This window comes from Monodelphis domestica, chromosome 1, assembly GCF_027887165.1.
Source record: "Monodelphis domestica isolate mMonDom1 chromosome 1, mMonDom1.pri, whole genome shotgun sequence".
In the NCBI taxonomy this organism is placed as follows: Eukaryota; Metazoa; Chordata; class Mammalia; order Didelphimorphia; family Didelphidae; genus Monodelphis; species Monodelphis domestica.
In genome coordinates, this window is record NC_077227.1 from 125,769,042 (window position 1) to 125,787,047 (window position 18,006).

General features: G+C 35.1%; 1 protein-coding gene across 1 annotated transcript in view; it reads left to right on the plus strand.

Moving 5' to 3' along the window:
- Nucleotides 1–18,006, plus strand: part of BLM (BLM RecQ like helicase) — a 68,452-nt gene that overhangs the window by 10,875 nt on the left and 39,571 nt on the right. Inside the window, exons 6-9 of the mRNA XM_007479294.3 lie at nt 7,287–7,464; nt 8,775–8,902; nt 11,501–11,633; nt 13,275–14,035. Coding sequence (XP_007479356.2) covers nt 7,287–7,464; nt 8,775–8,902; nt 11,501–11,633; nt 13,275–14,035 — 1,200 coding nt within the window. The remainder of the gene's footprint in view (nt 1–7,286; nt 7,465–8,774; nt 8,903–11,500; nt 11,634–13,274; nt 14,036–18,006) is intronic.

Consider the following 18,006-nt stretch of genomic DNA (forward strand, 5'->3'; position numbering starts at 1 on the left):
CTCTCTATTAAGCATTCAAAGCCCTTCACAGTGTGGCCCCAGTCTCTCTTTCTAGCTTTATTATGCATTATTCCCCATCATGCGCCCTACAGTCCAAAATGGCTTTCTTGCTATTGGCTCACACTCACTGTTCCATCACTCCTATCCATGCTTCTAAACTGACTCCCATGGCTAAAATGCACTCCCTCCCCACCTCAGCCTCTCAGTATTCTTTGTTTGCTTCAAGACTCAACTCAGCTACCTTTGGGTTTATTTTGAGTGTGTGTGCACGTGCGATCTCTTTTCCATGGGATGCAAGCCCTTGAGAACAAGAATTGTTTGCCATTGTCTTTGTATCTCTGGTGCTTAGCACCCAGTGGGCACTTGATAAATGCCCTTTGAGTGATTACTAGGGTGGAATTGAAAGTACTTTACAACTGATTGAATCATTTGAGGCCCAAGACAACCTCCTCCCTGCCTCCTCCAGCTCTTCCTTGTCTGCTAATTCCTTGTCTACTGATTAGAAAATATACCTAGATCTCCCTTGCCTTTTTAAAAAAATTTTTCATCTAACCCGACCTTCCTGCATGGACCTATCTTTTTTTTCACTGCCTAACTCCTGGAAAGAGTTACAAACATTCTCTTCTTTCACTTCCTGATCACCCACAAGCTTCTCAGCCCCATAACTCTGAAACTGCTATAACAAAGGTAAAGGATTTCTCCATTTTATTAATCCAATTTTGATGTTATTGTTCATTCATTTCAGTTGTGTCCACTTCTTTGTGACCCCATTTGGGGTTTTCTTAGCAAAGATAAATGAAATGATTTTACATTTCCTTCTCCAGCTCATTTTATAGCTGAGCATCTGAGGCAAATGACTTGCCCATGGTCACACAGCTAGTAAGGATCTGAGGCCGTATTTGAACTGAGGAAGATGAGTCTTCCTGACACCAAGTCCAGTATTCTATTCATTGTACTACCTGGCTGCCTGATCTTATTTTTATTAAAATTTGAGGTGATTTTTATTCAAAATATAAACCATAAAATAGTATTTCCATACCCACAGCTGAGCATAAAAAGGATATTCTCCATTAAACTTTGAATCTCCATTTCATACTATTTGTTTTTTTTTTAAGTACATAATATTATATATGTACTGCTCTTCTGTATTTCTGTGTTCTGTGCATTTCTCAGTGGCCCTCATTCTCATCTATTGCTGATCCTTCCCTCCAACCCATCCCACCTCCCCACTGAAAACCAAAAGAAAAAGTAAAAAAAAAAACCCTTGTAACATAGACAAAGTTGAGCAAAAGAAAACCATGTAGTAACCTTGTCCAAAAATGTACATCTACTTCTGTACCTTTTATCTATCATCTCGACCGGGAGATGTCATATCCTTCATCATGTGACAAGGAAATCACTTTAAAAGACTGATATATAAATTTAAGGTCGCCAAGGAATTCAGTTATGTAATTCCTAAATGAAAACTCAAGTCAACCTTTTATGGAGTTTTTAATTACAAACAGGAGGAAGAAAGGTATTGAGAGAGAGAGAGAGAGAGAGAGAGAGAGAGAGAGAGAGAGAGAGAGAGAGAGAGAGAGAGAGACCAAAAGGCCCAACCCCTTAGAAAAGAGATCAGTCCCTATCACTCACATGACCAAAATGGAGAAACAGTCTCAGGGACCTCCACCTCCAGCCTCCTTCGGAGCAAAACTTCTCAGAGTACAACCTTTCAGAGCAAAACCTCTCCAACTCTCCAGTCCTCAGACCCCGCTATCTTTAAGGAAACCATCTAAGTTCCCTCCCCTCAGTTCTCACATCTACCAATCACTGTCCATGTCTTCCCTCTGCCAATGGTGGCTCTAGCTTAACCCAGGACCGCCCAGAGGTCTGTTTCCTTTCCACATGTCTGTTGTAGGTCATATTCTCAAATAATTAAATCTTGATCTATGCTGCAGCCCTTCCTAAATCCTGTTAGACTGAGTAGGGTGGAGATTGTAAGTTCCAAGACCTGGTTCTGTCATTCCAAGTATCTCTATTGTATCAATTCTAAAATCAATCATGACTCAAAGAACTTCCTGTTCTATGCTTAAGCATAGATCAAAGCCCTTTCCATTTTTTAGCAAAAGGTTTCTGTCCTAAAGTAGTCTTAGGTAGGGAGAAGAAGGACCCTCCCATGCCAAGAGTTTTCACATTCCAGTAGAGTTCTTAATATCAGTAGGAAATTTTTCAAGTATGAAATTTCACAATGGGGAAATTTCCAACATTCATAAGTCTAAGAAATTTTAAGGTTTACATCATCTAGAGATATAGCTCTTCATTGCATTAATCAGAATTCATCTTTCAAAGTTGTTTTAATTTATAGTGTTGCTGTCCTTATTTAAATTGTTCTAGTTCTGTTTATTCTATTTTGTGCAAGTTCATATGCCCCAGGATTCTCTGAAATTATTGCTTTCATTTCTCATAGTAAGTTCTTTTGGTTTTGTTTTTTCAAAAACTTTTTAATTTTATGTAATCAAAATACCTCCTGTGAACCTCTTATTTTGTCATGATTTCTTCCCCTATCCAAAGATAGATCTGGCAGGTAATTTCTTCCATGTTCTTTTAATTTGCTTACGATGTTACTTTGTGTCTAAATCTCATTCCCATTTGGTGCTTATCTTGGTATATGGTTTGAGATAATGCTCTGTACCTAGTTTCTGCCAACCCTTTTTTCTACTTCTACAACAGTTTTTGTCAGATAGTGAGTTCTTGCCCCAATAGCTGAGAATTATGGGTTTTTCAAACACCGGGTGGCTGTGGTTTTTTTGTTTCTGTATATTATTAGCCTATTCTATTCCACTAAAATCAACCTCTATTTCTTACCCAGCCCCAAAATGTTTCAACAATTATGGCTTTTATAGTATAGTGTGAGTGCTAAGCTCCTTTCTTTCTTTTCATTTTGTTTCATTTTTCATTGAGTCCCTTGATATACTTGACCTTTTTATTCCTCCAAATGATTTTTGTTTTTATTTTTTTCTGGTGCTATAAAGAAGTCCTTTGGTAGGTAGGTTGATTTGGTATGGTACCAAATAAGTAAATTAATTTAGTTAATATTGCCATTTTTATTGAATTAGTTTGACCTAGAGGCTATTAGCCTTGGTTGTAATTCTATATAGTTTACTGTTTTGAATATTACACTCCCAGAACTTCTTTCATTTTTCATAACTTCTGCCAGGTCTTGTATGACTATGGTCTCTTGGTACTTGAACTGCTTTATTCTAGAAGCTTGCAGCATTTTTTTTTTAATTTTATGTGGGAGCTCTGGATTTTGGCATTGACATTCCTGGGATTTCCTTTCTAAAAGTAATTGGTGTCACTGTTCTATTTTTACTTTATCCCTCTAGTTCTTACAGATCTGAGCAGTTTTTGTTTGACATCTTGAAATATGGTATTCAGACAGTTTTGTTTTGTTTTAAGGTTTTTCATGGAATTGAATGATACTTATTTCTTTTCCTGGGCTGATTTCCAAGCATTTGTTTTTAATATCAGATAACTTACCTTTTTATTTATTTATTTATTTTTTAATGAAATCCTTACCTTCCATCTTGGAATCAATGCTGTGTATTGGTTCCAAGGCAGAAGAGTAGTAAAGGCTAGACAATGGGGGTTAAGTGACTTGCCCAGGGTCACACAGCTGGGAAGTGTCTGAGGTCAGATTTGAATCCAGGACCTCCTGTCTCTAGGCCTGGTTCTCAATCCACTGAGCTACCCAGCTGTCCCCATCTTTTCTTCTTTTTTTCCAATATTTTGATTTTGTTCTAATATTTCTTGCTGAGTCATTGTTTTTTTGTTTGTTTGTTTGTTCCATTCTAGTTTTCTGTTAGCCTATTTCCTGGGCAGAGTTAACCACTTTCTTCTTATCTATTTATTCTCCTCCTAATTCTTTTCTCAAGAAATCTTTAAAATTATTTTATCTTGTTTTATTTCTTCTCAGTATTCATGTAGTCCTTGTGGAGAATCTCTTTTTACACCTTGAGTTTGTTCTCCTTTTCAGTTGTTACCAAGTTACTTTCTTTTGGGGGGTTCCCCAATTTGCAATGATTTTTTTGTATTAATAGGTGTTTTCTTTGTTTTATTCATCTTTCCAACTTTCCTGAATTGGGAACTTCATGCTAGGGCCAGTTTCCATACCCTTTTAGGTAGGATGGTTCACCCTACTATTTCTTACCTTGCCCTGCTTGGGTCACCTAGGTTCCTGAAGTGGCATTCATCTCTCAGGGTTATATCACCTGGATCTTTGAGATTTATAATGCTAGTTCTTCAGAGTTCTTTCTGGTATCTCAGGATAGAATGTTAACAGAAGGGATATCAGAGTGCTTGGGCCAGAATTGTACATGGCCTAGTGGTATATTGCCATATTTTTGGTGCCTAGAGCAGGCTTGCTCCCCCAGAACATTCAAAAGTATCCACCTGAGGGTTTCTGACCACCTTGAGGATTTCTCAGGAGAACCCAACATTCTTGCTGCTTTTGGAGGTATGCTGGAGAGCAAGAGTATGGGAGTTGGGCAGCCTGTCCAGTATTTGGACATTGGAAACTAGTAGTGAAGTATATTTTCTTTTTTTGGTGGAGGGAAAAGGGTAAATTTTCTAATCTCTTCTCCAGAACTAATCTTGGTCATCAAAAACATTCAGCATTGGCTTTTAGTTCTTTTGTTTAAATTGTTTTAGTCTTTTCCTGGTTCAGATTATTCTGCATCACATCTTCCCACACTTCTCTAAACCTTTCAAGTTGTTTCCAACAGTATAATAATATTCCATTACATGCATGTTGGTTTAAAAGCCATTCCCCAATTGACAGGTATCTACTATACTTTGTTTCTAGTTTTTTGTCAGCACAAAAAATCCTGTTAGGAATATTTTTTATGTGTGTGAGACCTTTCTATCTTCTACCTTAGCAATGTGATCTCTGAGCCAAAGGATATGAACATTTTGCTTGCTTTGTTAGAATAATTCCAAATTGGTTTCCAGAGTGGCTGAAACAATTCAGAACTCCATCAATAGTATTTCATGTACTTGTCTTCACAGCACCTTCCAACACTGAGTATTTTCATGTCTTTTTTTCTTTTTTCTTTTGCCAATTTGCTGAGTGTGAAGTAAAACCTTAGAGATTTTTTGATTTGCAGTCTTCCTATTGTTAGTGATAGCACTTACAATTTTTTGGAAAAAGCTATAATTTGGGGGGGGGGGGAGTATTCATATCCTTTTGATTACTAATTCCTTGAGGAATGTTTTTTGGTTCTGTAATTCCCTACATTTTGTGGATATCACATAATTGAAATGAACATTCTTTCTAATTGATGGTTTCCTTTCTTATCCTAATTGCATTGATTTTACTTATGCAAAAGCTTTTCAAAGTCATACATGCTAGTCAAAATTCTAATGATCTTTTAAATGCTAAATTCAGCAGCCATTTTTCAATCCTACTTGTCCTTGCCTTCTCTCTTGCCACCATTTCCCACCTTTTCCTAGATCTTCACTCTTCCTTTGGCTTCTATGATACTACACTGACCCAGTTTTCATCTTAACTATTTGAGTGTTCTTGCTCAGTATCTTTTGCTGGATCTTTCTTCCATATCCCAGCACACTCTCCTGAGTCTGAATGTCCCCTGACACTGTGTCCTAGATATGTTTCTCTTTCTATAGTCTGATAGATCTATAGATGATCTCAGTGAAATCATCTTTCCCATTCTCCCACACACCTCAGAATTAACCCATACATTTTCTCTCCTTTATCCCCTCCTCATATACAATTAGTTGCCAAGTCTTATTGATTCCACTTCTGTAATATTTCTCACATCTGTCCCTGCTTCTCCATTTACACTGGTCCTAATTAGGCCCTCATATGCTCAGCCTGGGCTAATAGCTACCTCAGTGGCCTCCCTGACTCTCATCTCTCCCCATCTACACAGTTGCCAGAATCATATTCCCAAGTAAGGGACAAGTTTCATCATTCCATTTCCCTGTTGAGAAATCTTTAGTGACCCCTTATAGGATAAAGTACCAGCTTATTAGCTGTCGTATGGTCTGAATCCAGCCTACCTTTTCAACTTTATTGCATAAGATTTCCTTTCATTCTTTCTGTACTCCAGGCAAACTAAGCTATTAACTGTTTCCCAAACTCAACATCCTCTGCTTCCATGCTTTCACACAAACTTCTTCTATACTTGCAAAGCCCTCAATCATCACTTCCTTTCAAAACTCATACATGACAAGTCATATACCACTGCTATGAAACCTTTCCAGAACTTTCTAATTATTAGTATTCTCTCCTTCTTCATATTATCTTTCATTCATTTAACTTGTAGGGAACCCTAAGCCCTCTACTTAAATTCAAAAGGTAATAGCTCTATTTATGCCTATAGTTGTGAAAACAAGACTCCAGTTTCTAAGTCTACAGTGTCAGTATCCTAAAAGGCCACAGGATGGAGCTGTTATTTCATGAAATTCTCCAACTATGGCAACTCAGGGGTGGTGTGGGCCTGAGAGTGTGCAGATACACATATGTACATGTATGTTCTGTTGAGTATTTTGTGTAGATCTCTTTCTGGCTTTTCCTTATCTGTATTTGTTTTGTACCCTTAGGTTTCCCCTTTCTTGCTCCCTTACTGATATATGGGGTATGGCTATTTAAAAAAATCATTTTTATAGTCACACAGTTCTTTATTTTATAAATATGTCAGAACTTGATATCTACACAAATGTCTTCTACAAAGAAGTCATTTTGGGAAGATGTATGTATGTATGTATGTATGTATAGATGTATAGATGTATGTATGTATAGATGTATATTTTTTTTTTACAATAATGCCACCATTGTGCAAAATGTTTATAGAATTCCTTGTTTAGAATTGTCCTGACAATTTCATGTATAAGAAATAAAGGATATTCTCTTGGTTGTCTTATGATATTCTCTTGGTTGTCTTAAGTGATGCATGTCTTAATGCTTTAAAAATGGGTTTGACTTATGGGAAGGAGAGGAGTAAGGAACAAAACTTAAATTTTTTTTCAAATTATATGATCTTGCTCTGTTCTTCCATCCCAGGAGGGTCAGTGGCTCTTAATACAGAGTCCCCTGCCCTCCATTTAAAAGGATATTCTGAGAACTAAATAGCTTCTGTTTAATTTATAAACATTAAAACAACTGTATTTATGATTTATTTATAGATTTAATGTTTTTATTTTTAAAGATTCTTTAAAGTACTCAAGTCACTATTGTCTTTATTAATTATGGAAAAAATATATGTTCATTAGCTGTTTTATTTTAGATGACAACGAAAAGAAGAAATATCCTAATGGAACTGAACAACATGCAGCTGATGAATCTTTAGGTGCTGACTTTGCAGAATTTAATGAAGATGATTTTGATATAGATTTTATTCCACCTTCTCCAGAGGAAGAAGTGTTTTCTCCCTCCTCTTGCTCTTCCTCTTTGAAGTATTTTAGGTAAAATAGCCAACTGATAAGCAAACATTTCTGTTGCCTTAAATAATTTGACTTGGCTAAGTCATGTTACATTTCCCTAATTCTGTATATTAGTGTTTTATTTTCTTTTTTGTTCATTCTGAAAAAAAAATCCCAAATCCCTGCTCAACTTATGCATATGAAATCTTCATGGGCCTCCCAGCTATTTAGCATGATTGGATTAATAATGAAGACTCATTCTTAGGTTTCTGAGCCTAGATGAAATATCACTAGATGAGACATCCCCCACCCTTCTGGGTAGAAAGGAAAAAGGAGTTCTTTGGACCCTGGGAGGTATGATTGTCCCCTACTCCTATTACTTTCAAGCTGGCACATCACAGTAATTGAAGTTTGGTTGATATTTCAGAGGGGAATCTATGGAGTTCTTCTAACGTCATTCTCCAAAGTAAAGCATCACCAACTAAGTGGTCTTTCCTTTTCCTAATCAAACCCATGACCACCACCACCATTGAGTGAGGTTTATTTCCTAAAAATTAAGGTATAGCAAAATTCCATTATGTTCCGTAGCAGGAGAGGCAAAGTGTTGTGAATATCCTACACCACTTTCTGTTCATACGTTTTTTAGGAAGCAATTGATTAGAATTTAGAGGTCGAATGCAAAGACAAAGCATAATTGTTATTTGATAGGATAATAAAACTATTAAAAAGTTCCTCTTTTTCCCCTTCCCACAGCACTTAAAACCTTATATTATTAAAGTTTCAGTTATACAAACTTGTTTCTTTTTTAGATTTAGTTTTTAGATAATCTTTTGGTTTTGCATTATCTTTATTCTCATCATATCTTTTCCTCTCTCCTTGTAGTTATCCCTTAGGAGAGAGAATAAAAAACAAAAAGTGTTCAACAAAACAAATCCTGTCAATCATGAAAGTAGCTACAATGTTCCACATGCTCTCTCCACTTCTGTAAAGGAAGTAGAGAGGCCCATTATTACATTAAACAAAGATTCTTATGTAAACAGTACAATACAGTATTCATTTATTAAGTGCCTGTTGTGTGCATTGGACTGTTAAACTTGTTTTCATAAGATTATTCATTGAAGAAATTAGTATTACTAGATCAAGAAAACATTCTTGTTTTGCACAGCCCATTGAATATGAAAAAAAGCTTTATGCAAAGAACTTTTTTTGTAATCATATTCCTATCATTAATTTTATTTGTACCTTATTGTCAATATTCATTGAGGAATATCAGGTACAAATGAAATATCTTAGAAATATATTTATTTTTGTTTAGTCTATATTATAATTATTTTCTCTTTTGTTACTTGTAGTACTCTAAAGGAGTCTTCCACCTGTGACAAGGAAAAAAATGGTACTAAGCTATCAGATGACTTTCTGTCAGAATCTGAGAAAACAACTAGCCTACAGCCTATACAGGAGACCAGTACAAAACATGATGGTATGAAAAAATATTTTAGATATAGCAAATGTTTGTTATTCCCATTTGAGAATAATGAAGCAACTGAGCTTTATTCAGTTGTTTACTTTCTATCTTTGGTCATATATAAAATATGATTAATTTTCCATTTCTTTTATGATTATTTTCCCCAGGGCTTTCACAGGTACTTCCATAAACTTTAAACCCTGCTCCAGCTTCACTTTCCTCCATTCCCAATTTCAACCATTTAGTTAAACAATTCCACTCAATATTACCCTCAACTTTCTTTTTTCTTTAAAACTTGTACCTTCTGTCTTGGAATTAATACTAAGTATTGGTTCTAAGTCGGAAGAGTGATAAGAACTAGGCAATTGGGGTAAAGTCCCAGGGTCATACAGCTAGGAAGTATCTGAGGTCATATTTGAATGCAGGCCTGGTTCTTTATCCACAGAGCCCCCAGTTGCCCGTATCTTCCGCTCTTTAAGTCCCTTGTACTATTATTGTAAAGACCATGGCAATTCTCCAATGTTGGATTTCTACTACCATCTTTCTCCTCAAATGCAGTAACTAGAGAAATAATGCAACCACACTGGCCAGTCCATTATAAATGTTTACTATCTAGCCTCAACTAGGTCCTCACTTTGGTGAAGCAGTTCTTTTGTTCTTCTGTAACTGACTCTATCCCAGTACCCTCATTGGTTACTCCTCTTTCTCTTCTCTTCTTTCTTTAAACCTCCCCCTCAGGGAGTCAGGAAGACCCCAGTTCAAATCCAGCCTCAGATACTTCCTAGCTGAGCAAATCACTCAACCTGTTTGCCACACTTTCCTCTGCTATAAAATGGGGACAATAATAGCACCTACCTCCCAGTATTGTTATGAGAATCAAATGAGATAACACTTGTAAAGTTCTCAGCTTGGCATATTGTAGGCACTGAAGTGCTTCTTTCCCTCCTTCCCCACTCACAAGCTAAAGGAAAGCCTCTCCTCATTCTTTCCTGAGAAAAATGACCATTCTTCCAAGCTCCCTCTTCTTATCTTCTCACAACTCCCTGACAACACTCCTCTTTTTTTACTTCAGTCTCTTATGAAAAAGTGGCCTTCTCATTAAGGCCAATCCCTTTCTAATTACCTTGATTCTCATTCCCCCTCTCTCAGCTGCCCTCCCATTTTCTTCACTAGGCTTCCCCTAATGCATTATGATTTCCACTCTCTAATCTTCACTATGTCCCTTTCTGTGGGTCCCTTTCCTTCTTCTCAAGACAGGCCCACACCTCTCCTAAACTTTGCTGTTCTCTCAAGCTATTATTCTATATCACTTATCTCTTTCTCTCTCATGTTCCCTTTTTTTCTGGGCCAGATACCTTTCCCTAAATGTTACTAGCAACTAACTCTTCCCCTAGATGAGAATACTCCAATTCTTCTGCTCCATTTTGATCTTAGAGCATGTCACCAGAGATAGGGCTGACATGGAACGAATATATTTCCCTATACTATTCCCACCAAATAGGAGTGACCATAATGTAAGTGCAATATTACAATACAAAATTATAGTCTCTGAGCATAAGGAGAATTGAATAGTATTAATAACTTAATTTTTAAAATTACATGTGAAGAAAACATTTTCTTCACATTTGTAACTTCCACCAGTTTGAACATCCTTTTAAGACAAACATTAGTGAAAGACATGAAGTCAAAACAATATTAACAATTTATTGTGTGCATTTATTTATTTGTTTTTTATTATTGATTAATTGATTATGTGCAAAACATCTTTCACAGAAACCTTGTGTGGTAAGTGGTGCTAGGGTTGTCTCATTTTTATAATTCATTGTTACCTCATGAAGTTAAAGTTATATAACTAGTAAATGGAGAAACTGGAACTCAAATCAGTGTCTCCTTCTATGAAGCCAGGATTCCTTTCTATAATATCACTCAATGTTTCACATTTGTACACAAAGCTTTTCTTGAAGAATGTTTATAGTCATCATCATTGATCTTTATTTAATTGGTTCTCCTAATAATTTGAGGTTTCAAAATGTTCTATGAGCATAAGCTTTATTTGACTTTTATGGGCCTCTACTTCAACACCTGTAAAAAGAGAAGAGTGAGATGATCTCAGAAGTCCTTTCAAGTTCTAACCTATCATTCTTTATTCATTTATTATTTGGTCAGAAAGGTGGGCCAATTTAAGCTAAGAAGTGAGGATAAGTGTAAAAGATCCTGTTATTCACTTCTTATTTAAGCTATGAAAATAGCAGACATGGTAACAGACACCTGGATTTCATGAGTATGACTCCTCACCACTAGTGTGGATTGTATGGCTCCTTTCACCATTTAAAATCAATATCCCTAGGGACAAATGAGTCATGAGCTTCTCCAGGCCTAGCCTGGCTTGTCCTCAAACCAAAGTGAATACCCACACTTTTACAATTTGACCAGCATAGCCTTTGAGAACATGATAGAACTTTAGTATAAGGAAGGTGACAATATTCATAAGAAAATTGTTTAATGTTACTGTTTCTAATCATCTAAATAAAGAAAACTGGTTCTTGGGTATATCTTAAAATGTAAATGTTACTTATTGAGAAACCCAGGTTTAACCATAATATTATTTTTCAGGTAAACTGTTAACTTTGCAACAACAGCTTTTTCATGTGATGGAGGATATCTGTTCATTAGTTGATACTATTCCTATTATTCAACTTAAAGGCTTGGATTGCGGAAACAAACTTCTCCAACATCGAGATCTTAGGTATCTTGAATTTTTCTTATTTGGTATACATATTTCATCTATGTACAAAATATTTGTAAGGTGATGTAGCCACTCAAAATTTTTTAGTCTTTCAAAATACATAAGTATAGAATATCCTTAAATATATATTCTGTATATCCTTGTGAATGTACTATTCTAATAATAGGTCTTTAGGGGCAAGAGGCTTGGGTAGCATAATTAATCATTAGAAATTTTATGTTAAATGACTATTGGAAGCTTCAAAAGTGAATAACAAGCAATTAAAAATAGTTTATATGGCATGAGGAAAAGGAAACAGGCTTATGCAGTTTGAGATCCCTCTAAGAAAAGAACTGAGAATTTAAACCCTTTCTTCAAGAAATGGGACAAGGAAGATGAGAGGGGGAGAGAGAGAAAAGAATAGAACAGAACAAATCATTGCCCTAATCACTCAGACTCTTTTTAAAACTTTATTGAATTGATAGTAGTAATGATCCCACTTCTGATAGGACAGAGTCAGAAAAATTCTGGCTTTCATTCTTTTTATTATCAAAGCTGTTTATAACAGGTAGCTTCAGAGAAAACAAGCAGCTGAAGTTGAGTACAAAAACAGCAGTACTTTGAGTACAGTATAATAAGCAATGTAATATGAGGGGGCAGCTAGGTGGCTCAGTAGATTGAGAGCTAAGCCTAGAGAAAAAAAGTCCTGGGTTCAAATTTGGCCTCAGATATTTCCTAGCTGTGTGGCCCTGGGCAAGTCACTTCACCCCAGTTGCCTAGCTCTTGCCACTTTTCTGCCTTGGAACCAATACTCAATATTGACTCCAACATCAAAGGTTAAAGTTTTTAAAAAAAGAAATAATGTAATAGTGCAACATGTAATGTAAAAGTATCTGAAGAGTAGAATACCAAAACGTCATTGTCTTCATGGAAAGAGATCACATACTAGGGAAATCATTGTAATTATAAATCCACAGTTGCCAAAAGTATATTTTACTATTCATATATTTTGATGTAAAAAAAGAATCCATTTCTATTTACAAAGGCATAATATTGCTGTCCACTGTAAAGTTTTATTTAATTGGAAAATTTTAAAAATCCAAAATTAAAAATTAGTTTCATCATCTATCTCTGAACCAGTGTTCCCCAACATTTTTTATTATTGCACCTGTGAGCTTGCCCTTAATTTGGGTGTATAGCTTTAATTGATTCTCATTGCCTGAATGAGGACTCCCAGCATCCCAATATGAACCAATCTCACCTTTTGCCTGCTATCCCCAACCCCAACCATGTGAGTGGATGAATATATGTGAGACCCTTGTAATCTCTCTTTCTCTACCACCATGAAATATGGCAGGCCCATCTAAATTTACCCTACTCCTAAACTCTTGAAATAAGCAAAGGTAAGTGCAGACCTCCATACAAAACTGTTCAGACATTGACTGAGAATTGTGTTTGGATGATCTTAAATCAGCCTAAAACTATAGTTACTGTTTTTAATCATTACCTTTTTTAAAAAATCCTTTAGTTCAAATTTTTGAGCTAGGGGAAAAAGTGATTTTTTTTTTTTAATGATGAGAGGTAAGGTGAATGAGAACAGAAAATTTATTTTTGTAGCTAATAGATTTTGACCTGATGTCATTTTATTTTTCTTTCTTTTAGAAGAAAACTCTTAGCTGATGCAAATTCCAACAAAAATGCCACTAGTCCTCCACCTTTGAATTGGATATACCAGGCTAATTCACATGACCTGTCTGTAAATGACATGACAGCTTTTTCTTCTCTGCATTCATTTCAAAAGGGTAAATCTGCCTTCACAGGCAATTTAGTTAGAGAGTTTAAATCTCTACACCTTCCTTCCAAACCTGTCTCTACTACTGATTGTGAAGGAAATTTTCTTGATAAAACTACAAGGACATTTCCAAATCTGGATATTTCAACAGGGATGTGCAGCACACAAAGAACTACTCCAGACAAGTCAGAGTCATCATCTGACAAGAGAAATGACTCTGAAAGAATATCATCCAGTTCCCAATCACCAGAACCCTTTATTAGTAGCAATTCTGTTGAAATATCAAAGACAGAAGAGAAATATAAAAGGTCTCATCTCCTAGGCAATTTTCTCACGAGCACTGCTATAAAAGATCAGAATAAACACATTAATTCAGTTAATGACCTGAGAAACGGTTTTTCTGAAACCCAGGATATTGATATTTTTGATGTAGATGACTTTGATGATTCTGACTGGGAAAACCCAAATTATAATTCAGCAGAGGAAAAATCATCCAAAAATAAATATTTGCCTATTAGGGAAGGTCAGCCAATTAAATCATTTTCAGAAAGAACTCCTATGACCAAGACAAACTGTCTTTTGATGGCATCTGCTAACCAGAATAGAAGCATCTCAATTCAGAATTGCTTTGGTAAGTTAAAATGTTTAATGTCAGTGTACTGATCTCTAAGTTTCTTTTAAACATAAGGTTCATGGCAGGTAGGTAACTCAGTAGATACTTATATTTATTATTATATTATATTATATTATATTATATTATATTATATTAACAATACTTATATTGGTTCCAAGACAGAAGAAGGTAAAGGCATTTTTGTTTTTAAACAAAACAAAATTAACATAAAGTTCCATGATTCTAAGACAAAACTGTCTTAAAAATTTCATGGCAATTCTTTCAACTTAGAAATTTCATTATTTCTACCCAAGTTTGTATTTGCATTATAAATTATAAGTTCAGGAGCAGCTGGGTGGCTCAGTGGATTGAGAGCCAGGCCTAGAGATGGGAGGTCCTAGGTTCAACTCTGGCCTCAGACACTTCCTAGCTGTGTGACCCTAGGCAAGTCATTTAACCCACATTGCCCAGTCCTTACTGCTCTTTTGCCTTGGAACCAATACAAAATACTGATTCTAAGACAGAAGGTAAGGGTTTTAAAAAATAATAATAAATAAAAAGTCTATTCCCCAAAAATGTTATTTTATGGCTTATAGCCATTGTAATTTTCAAAAATATGAAATTATAACTATCTTTTGTAATTAAAAAATACATTATTGGTGCTTTACATTTAAATAAAGTTGTATTGACTCTAAAGCAATTAGATTAATAATTCTTTAGGATAGAGAGAGCAAAAAGCATTTCTTGAATTTTAGTTTTTTAATTTTTTTTTATGTTATTAAGGATCTAGTTCAACAAAAGATGAAGTTTTACATACTAAAATATTCAGCATATAATGTGGCCCCAGGGAGTTGTGGAGTCACAACTTTCATAAAGTAAAATTGTTTATTTACTACATATTAAAGTCCCTGTGAGGGAAACTTAGAAACATTAAATTAGCCTCTGAAAAGAGGAGTTATTTTAAAAGGATAACAGATGAAAGCCAAAACATAATGAAACCTTACATCAGCCCTATAAAATTTTACAAGAAATTTTTTAGCTGAAATAACTTTGTGTGTAAAATTTCATGAAAATATAATCCTGTTTTTGTTGCATGAAGATTCTGATTTGTTTTTTTAACCTTTAAAATTGCACATTAATTGATTTATTTTTGTAATATGATGAAATTATGTGTCATAATTGATGTACAAAATATCTTTATGAGACAGTTGAGTATTGCAGTTAGAGTGAGTGCCAGAGCTAAGATTAGTGTATTTTGTTCTCTACTCTGAACTAGAATGGTGGCAGGAGGAATTGGAAAAGTCATTGTGAAGGAAGAATCAACAGGACTTAGTGACTAATTCAGTGTGGGAGGTGAGGAAAAGGAAGGATGAGATGGCTGCAATTGGTCACTGAAAGAATGGTTTTACCTTTAACAGAAATAGGGAAGTTGGCAGGTGGGAGCCTAGTAGGCAAAACTGGCTTTGGGGGAGGAAGAAGAATTCTGTTCTCAACATATTGGGTTTAATGTGATAGGGAAAAAGTCAAATGTATATTGGAGAGAAGGCTGTTATCAGTTACATGTGTCTCACATTTCCCCCCACTCCGTTACTTTCCTCTGGAAATTTTATTATTGTATTTAAACATGCAAGAATTTTCACACTTTTCTGTAGCCAAACATCTCTCTCTTCTCAATAGACACTACTTCTTCCCTAGCTACAAATATATCTTCTTTCCCTTTTATTCCCTTTATTCCCTTTTATTTTATCTTTTATGATAAAATAAGTATATTTTATCATAATATGTATTGTGAAATATGAGTTAATTTCCCCCTATATTATTAACTACTGTAAAAAGTGATTCCTTTTTACTAAACATGTTATTTCAGGATTGTTGTCTATTACTAAGTCCTATCGTGATATACAATCATGGGATGTGGATTTGTATGATCTGAGTTTGCTGCCAGAGCTATGCCAGTAGAGTACACATCCTAGTAATTTTTTTTTTCCCCATGCTTAAAACTGCCCCAAGCCTTTAGGGTCATCCTGAATTTTCAGTAAACCACTATGGAAAGAATTACAGTTTGTGTATCAGAATCTTTTGTAGAAGATGAAGAAATAGAGAAAATACATCTAGGATTTTATATGGACCAACAAATTTACATCAATATATCTTGATAATCAGTAACTTAAACATAAAGATGGTCATAGTTAAGTGAAAACAGTGAAAAATAAATTGGAAGATAATAGTTCAGGAGTAAAAAATGAGGAGCCAAAGACCTGTAGACCATATGGAAGCCCTGATGCCTATATATCCTGAATGATTAGAGGAAAGATTTTGGAATTGCACATGTTGAAAGCACAAATAAAGTCACCACAAATGAAATGGATTCTATTTTCTTATTTAGGAAACAATTCAAAATTGCTGTAGAAGTTTCTGTATTATTTCTAAAATCAGCTTATTAGCCAAACAGCCAATTTGTTATACCAAGGTATCAAAATTAAAAGTTGAGAAAGAATAAAAATGAACAGATACAGTCTGCAGTTGAAACAAGCTCCAACTTGACAAATTTAAACATGCCATTAACAACAAAGAACAGAATACTATAATTTTCTAAAGAAGTTTAACTTACATAAATCAGTTGTCATAATGAAAAAAACCATTAAATTCTAGAAACTACCTCAACTGGTAAACATCTGGTTTCCTTGCCAGGTGGATAGAAATAAAATAGAATAGAAAAGAACTCTTTTTATTAAAATCCTATGTAGGAGGATTGTGTAAGAGTATAAGTAGTGCCTCAAAACAAGCAGGAAAAGAAAGACAAATTTAAATAATATTTGGTGAGCAGTGAAGTTAAGCAAAGTCATCCCATAGATATTTGAGGACAACAGAAAAAATGGGGAAGATCTATGAACATTTAAAAATAAACTTCAACTTTATTTTAAATAAGCATTTTAAAATAAACTTCATTGTTAAAAGTAGTGGAGCTACACTTTCTTTTTAATTTTTTTTTCACATTTAGTTTCTAAATTATCTTTCCAGATGTGGAAAAGAGGATTAGGCACTGAAATTTTAAAAATAGGGGAAACAGCTAGATCGGATCAAGTACACATCTTTTAAATACTTCATACTATAGACAGGCAATAAATGAAGGTGTTGTGGAATAGATTCTCAGGATAGGTAAGGTAAGTCTCAGGCCTTAGGTTTATAGAAAATGGAGAGGGAGGGATGTGAAATACAGGAGTATTTGCATAGATTTAGAAGTAGAAGGGTATAAGTTTTAAGGAAATTACATTAAGATCATCCTTGATGAAGGTATAAGGATGAATAGGCAGGCTTTTGAAAACAATATTCAATATTCTAAAATAACTCATACCTTTATAGTCACACTGAAAGGTAAAAAACCAAAATCCCATTGTATTTTTTTTTTTAAACCCTTACCTTCCGTCTTGGAGTCAATACTGTGTATTGTCTCCAAGGCAGAAGAGTGGTAAGGGCTAGGCAATGGGGGTCAAGTGACTTGCCCAGGGTCACACAGCTAGGAAGTGGCTGAGGCCAGATTTGAACCTAGGACCTCCCATCTCTAGGACTGGCTCTTAATCCACTGAGCTACCCAGCTGCCCCCGTATTTGTTTTTTTAATAGAAAAATTAGTTGATACAGTAAAGTAAGAGACTGCTCTAAAAGCTGTTCTCCAACAGGCTATCTCCTATACATGTAAGAATATCAAAAGATTTTTTTTTTAATGAATTAGCAGCAGAGGAACAGCTAGGTGAATGAAGAATACCCATTATCCAAGCCAGTGAACTCCATGGTGGACCCACAAGATGATCCAGGAAGCATATGAAAATATATTGGGGTTTTTCTGTGTACGCACAACTGCTGCCTGATTTCTTCCATTTTCCTTCTTTCTCTCTGCTTGTGCCCAATGTAGGCTATTTTATTTTGTCAGCTAAACAAATGCCTTTCTCAGGCAGGTGTTGATTCTCTGCCTGGCTTCAACCTCTTTCT